Genomic DNA, 5,958 nt, shown 5'->3' on the forward strand with positions numbered 1-5,958 from the left:
TGGGATTGCGAAGCCAACTAATTATGGCCAACACAGTGGTACTATAACCCATGGCTGCTCAGCACATCGGACAGTAAGCCCCAGGCAGGACTGGGGTGATGACGCTGGAGCTGGGAGGAGTCCAGCCATAGCTGAGATGCAATGACCACTGATTTCCTTCCGTGACAAGGACCCAGGTTGGTACTGCAGCTACCATGGCCCATGGCCTCGGTTCATGATGGGGACAGAGGCTGATCAGCGGCTAGGGTCTAGTGAAAACTGAGACGTGCTATGCCCCCATCTAAGTTCACAAATCTCTGGTGTTCACAAAGTCTCAGAATGTAGTCTAGCTATTGCAGGAGTGAGCTCCCGGTGCGGGGACCAGGCGGGACCAGTCAGTGGCAGGCTGTGTGCCCGTGTGCCCCTCCCACAGAATCCGGCCTCAGCTCTGAACCCCCAACCTGGGCGTGGAGCGCGGCGATCTGCTTCTCCAGGTTGTGCTTGGCCTCCTCCTCCTCCTCCAGCTGCTCCTTGAAGGAGTTCTTCTCGTCCTCCATCTGCTTCAGCTTGGTGCTCAGGCTCAGCTTCTGCCGGTTCTCCTCCTGCAGCAGCTCCTACTCCCAAGGACAAGGGGTTGTGGGTGCTTAGGAGACGCACATCAGAGCCTCAGGGCCCCCCACACCCCTCAAAGGAGGGACAGACTCGGGACACTCACATAAAAACTGGGGGAGAAACCAGAGCCTCCTTGGACAGGTGTTGACGCTGCGTGGGCAGAGTCTGGTCTTCAAGCTAGAAGCTCTTACCTGGGTGTCCTGCAGCTGGGACTCGAGTGTGGAGAAGTCCTTGGTGAGCTTGCTAGACTTGCTGTCAGACTGGCTCAGGAGACCGGTCACGTTGTCCAGCTCGACCTGCACAGGGAGGGCAAGAAAGGTCACAGACCTGGCAATCCCTGCTCGGGGTCCCTCCTCAGCAGGCAATGCTGGACCTGAGTCACAAACTGAGACATAGAGATCTGGCTAAGGAGCCAGAGAGACAGAGGGAGCCTAGGCGTGCAGGCCTGGCTGAGGCCAAGGCGTTCCAGAGGCCCACTGCCCAGCTGGGGGTCTCAGTGGAAGTCTCACCTGCAGCTTGGTGACCTTGTCGGCCAGCTCCGTGCGCACACGCTCGCCCTCGTTGAACTTGACCTGCAGCTCCTGCAGCTGGGCCTCCACCTTCTTCCGCTTGTGCTCTGAGTCCCCTTTGCCCTGAAGCAGGACCTTCACCTCGTTGGCCAGCTCCCTTCGCTCGTTCTCCAAGGTCTGTTTTGCCTTCTCGAGGTTGGCTTTCACCTGGGGGTCGGGGCGGGAACAATCAAAGGTGTAAGTGGGGCACTGGTGCCCTGAAGTGAGGTTGGACCTTCGTTAGCACTCAAAGAGCTGCCAAATGCAGACCCGGAAATTGACGCTTCTCGAGCAAAAATGATGGTGTTAGAAAGAGCCCTGGACACACACGGCTCGGGCCTCCCCTGGCCAGTCCTCTCTTGGCTGGGTGGTGACATTGGGCACCTGTCCTAACCACTGAAGGCCTCAGCATTCCCCCCTCTAAAATTGTCCCTGCCCAGCCTCCTTTGCAGGGTAGCGGGAACATGAGCATAAGGTGTATTTGGTGCTGACTCTGCAGTGCTTATGAGACAGTGAGAGAAACTGTTGGTAGCCAGACTTCCAATAACGCCTCTCTGGAACTTGATGTTTAAAATATTATTGTACATGGGGCCGGCAATTAGCGTGGTGATTCAGGGCACTGGACCGGCACAGAGCCGACTGCAGTTTGAGTCCCGGACCTGGTGGCTTGCTTTGTCCCTTTCCCTCTCTCCTTCTGTACCTCTCTCAGGTTAAATTAAAATAAATGAATAAATAAAATTAAAATAACTCTTAAAAAAATACTAATGTTCAGGGGCCATCACATGGCATTATGCTTGAAGTTAATAGATTCATACATGGTCGACCACAGTATGAGTCCCGGAGTGGCGGCTTTGCTTTCTCTCTCTCTCTCTCTCTCTGGTCAAATGAATATATATATTAATAACATTAAATAAAATAATTCTTTAAAGAAAATACTAACAAATAATGTAATGTTCTTTTAAGAAACATAAAAGTGAAGTCTGTGAAATGACCGTGACAATCCCACTCTAGTCTGCACCAAGCAGGCTACAGGGTCATCAGCGAGTTCAAGGGTCACTGGACAAGAGAAGGCCTCAACCTACACAGCTGCCCGTGGGAGCTGACGGCACACACATGGGCAAGGATGTTTCCAAGAGCACTTTATAGGTGGCCACGGCTCCAGCTGCCACCAACGGTTCCTGAGCAAAAAGCCACAGGAGGCACAACCTGTCCTGGTTAAGAACTGCCCGGCCCTCAGCTGCCTGACCAAGAAAGAAGCCAGGATGCGCATCACAAGAATTTTCTCAGTAAGACCCCAGCTGACCACCGTAGGGAGTTCTAGAGAGGGCCCCGTAGTCAGAAAAGAGACCATCAGGGCCCTAAGTTTTGGGTGGCTCCGATATCCTGAAGCACTCTGGCCTGGCAGGTTGCTGAATAGAATAACGGCAAGAGCGCAACTTTAACAAGAACTTTCTGAGTGCTTGACGTGTATCGCCAGTTCAAACCTCACATAATCAGATGACGTCATCATTATCCTCCTTCACAGACAGGGAAACTGAGGCACGGAGACTCTATCAGCTGAGGGCTAGGGCTGGACTCAGCCTGGGCAGCCTGACACTGGAAATGCTCTGTTCTACGGGCTGGGTGAGAGACTGCGAGGCCCAGCGCACGGTTGGCCGGGAGGTCCCTCCTGACAGCCCCTCCAACCCGCCAGGTGCAGGGGACCCTCCGCACCCGCTTCGTCTGCTCCAGCTGCTCTGCCAGCTCCTCTACGGCCTGTGAGTGCTTCTGCCTCATCTCCTGGATCCGGGCCTCATGGGTCTTGGCCTCCTCCTCTAGGGTCTTCTTCAGGATGTTCACCTCCTGTTCACGCTTGGACCTGAGCAGAGAAGTGTCATGAGAGCAGAGGCCAAGGACCTGGACGATGCTGCCATCGGGCCCTTCCATGGCTGCAGAGAGGCCTGGCAAGGCCCTAGGTGGCCCTAAGCAGGCTTCCAAATCAGGGGCTTCCCTCCTTGGCTATCAGTCCTGTGGCCCACACTTGCAGACACTGTGGAGAGGCCTCTGTACCCTTTCAGCTCTAAAGCCCACCCCTGCAATTCCAAACTCTGAGCCGAGTCCTCCAGCAGGCCTTCTACTTGGTAGACAGAAACTACTAAGGAACCCTCACGCTTTCTGGTAAGTAACAGGACCACTGTGTGTTCAGGGGCCCAGGGTTCATTCCTCAGAAGCCAAAGCCTCTCCTTTGCTGCCACCTGACCCTCTATGACACAGTCAGCGAGCCCCGTGCACACCTGAGCTCTTGCTGGGCAGCTGTGGAATCCAGAGTGTCCTCCAGCTCTGTTTTCAGTGCTTCCAGCTCTTCCCCAAGGTCCCGTTTCTGCTTCTCAGCTTTATTCCTGGAAGCACGCTCAGACTCCAGGTCTTCTTGGAGTTCGGAAATCTGAGATTCCAGCTCCCGAATCTTCTTCAGGGCCATGTTCTTCTGAGCGGCTTCTTCTTCCACTCTGCCAGAGAACAACAACATCATTTGGAAGCCATCTTCACCTTTAAGGAGCAGTTTCCAGATAAGGCCTTAAGAGAGAAGCAGCCAAAGATGCTTCCAGCAGTCAAAATCATGGCACTTAAGATCACTCTCAGCAAAAGCAATACCCAAGGCATCCCAAAGGTATAAGGGCAATGCCACTGAGGTTTGGAAAATTCATGTTGTTTTCCAAATTTGAATTTAAATATTTTTAAAAATTAAAATGTTATATGAAAAAACAAGAATGCTACAATTTAAGGTGATTATAAGTAAGTAAAAATAGAAATTTGCTATGGACATTGGATTATTATCGATGTAGGTTCCCCAGTAATACATGCGCCCTCCAGAAGGGATGTTGACAGCGTGGCAGACCACGCACACGAGGAGATGGTATACATGGGAAGTCTCTACCTTCTGCTCAGTCTTGCTATGAATCTGAAACTCCTCTAACAAAATTTAAAAACTGTGTGCTTATAGACAATTTCAAAAGGAAAGGAAAAAACTATCATATGCAGGTGACACAGTAATGAGTAATGGATACCTTTTCTGGGATTACAAACAAAAGAACAAATAAAAGATAATGCTTCCCTAGACTATGCTCTAAGTAGATAGGAATCATTTGCCCGGAAATGGTTCCTCCATGACAACGGCTGAAGGCAGGCGTGGAGCTGCCCCGGTGCAGGAAGCAAGCAGAAAGCACCGGCACCAGCCACCTACATACGCGCTGGAGGGCTGGGCCTCACCTGGCCAGGGCGGCCTGGAGCTCCTCCTCCTTCTTAGCCAGCTGCATCTTGAGCTCTGCAATCTGCGCCTGAAGCTCAGCAATCTGGTCACTGAGGTCTGTGGAGTCTCCCTCCAGCTTCCGGCGGGTCTTCTCCAGCTCCTGCCGCTGTTTCTCCTCCCTGCGGAGTCGCTCTGCAAAGAAGGGGGCCAGGAGGAGCCCCAGAGCCCTCAGTGGCCACAGGCTTTTCGGTCTGTTTTTAATTACTTGTAACACTGAGCATTTGCTATGAACATATGTAAGGTTGCAGGGTCAGGACGCATAGATGCTCATACCCAACTCCCGGCCGAAGGAAAGGAAGGTCACCACAGGCTGCCAAGTCCCCTGTGTCTCTCTAGCCTCACCCCCTGGCCCTCCTGTCATGGGTAACCACACTCCTATGACTGTGTCTGTAAGTCCTCTGTTTGCCTTTAAGGTCATACCACAACCGTGTCGCTAATTAACATGATGCTAGGCTTTAAGTGAACGTGAACTTACATGAACAGAACTGCCTTGTAGGAGTCCCAGAGAGGGAAGAGAGGAGTCAGCGTTCGCAGTCTACTTTTATGATTTCCTGACGTCACACTTAGGTAAGCTACATAACCTCACCGTACCGAGCGGAGTCAGCGTTCGCAGTCTACTTTTATGATTTCCTGTGACGTCACTTAGGTAAGCTACATAACCTCACCGTACCCCTTCTGAGTAATCTGGACAAGAGGGCAACCTACTCACTAGGACGTTAGGAGGCTCAAAATCAATTAACATCTTAAAGCAGGGGTTCCTGAGGTGCTCGGTCGGTTCAGGGCCACCTCCCTTGCAACATGCAGGTGGTTGTGAAAGTGGGGCTCAGTGAGCGAGGCTCCATGTTTGCAGCTGCTCCCCATCGCTCACATGGCCGCCTGGACTCCCCTTCTGGCAGATCCTCATGGGAGTGTGAACCCTACCATTCTGTGACTGTTTCACTGTATACTGCATGTGGTGGGGGGGACAGGGGTGCAGGTGTGCTTGTGTAATCCTGGGAACAAACGATCCCCCCTCCTCATCCCCCATCCATGGACGGACAGCTTTCCTCGAGGCCAGTCCCTTGTACCAGGAATGGTGGGGACCTCTGCCTCACAGCACTTACAGCAGTGCCTGGCCCACAGCCGACCGTGACCTGCCTTTGTCACCCGATCTTAGACTCAATCTTAAAGTGCAGCATGTTTACGTCTCACTGTGACAATTGATTTAGACGTCGGTCTGGAATTCCAATAAAGGAATACGTCACAGTTTCTCCATTTTATGACAAGTAGGCATTAGGGGTGTTGTATGTTCCATAGACAGTGCTGCCATGTGACTCCCAGGGCCCATGTCCGAGCGGTGGGTGGGTCTGAGTCAATGGTGTACAAAGCTTCACTCAGCCTCGCCAGGCAGCGCCCAGTTGTTCTCTGAACCCACCGACCAAGTTATGTCCCCACCTGCAGGGTGGGCGCACCCTGACGGGCCTGCATCTCTGTTAACACGTGTCAGCATGGAGCTTCTCCGTCTGTCAGTCTAGCAGGTGAACTGCTCCCACA

General features: G+C 52.7%; 1 protein-coding gene across 1 annotated transcript in view; it reads right to left on the reverse strand.

The window, feature by feature from the left end:
• LOC102469772 (myosin-9) overlaps nucleotides 1-5,958 on the reverse strand; it is a gene marked incomplete at its 3' end in the record, with an annotated part of 58,289 nt that overhangs the window by 569 nt on the left and 51,762 nt on the right. The window contains exons 25-30 of the mRNA XM_006156535.2: nucleotides 4,386-4,557; nucleotides 3,413-3,625; nucleotides 2,853-2,997; nucleotides 1,101-1,307; nucleotides 783-887; nucleotides 441-593 (exon numbers count right to left, since the gene is read on the reverse strand). Coding sequence (XP_006156597.1) covers nucleotides 441-593; nucleotides 783-887; nucleotides 1,101-1,307; nucleotides 2,853-2,997; nucleotides 3,413-3,625; nucleotides 4,386-4,557 — 995 coding nt within the window. The remainder of the gene's footprint in view (nucleotides 1-440; nucleotides 594-782; nucleotides 888-1,100; nucleotides 1,308-2,852; nucleotides 2,998-3,412; nucleotides 3,626-4,385; nucleotides 4,558-5,958) is intronic.

Source organism: Tupaia chinensis, unplaced genomic scaffold (assembly GCF_000334495.1).
Source record: "Tupaia chinensis unplaced genomic scaffold, TupChi_1.0 Scaffold000496_1, whole genome shotgun sequence".
In the NCBI taxonomy this organism is placed as follows: domain Eukaryota; kingdom Metazoa; phylum Chordata; class Mammalia; order Scandentia; family Tupaiidae; genus Tupaia; species Tupaia belangeri.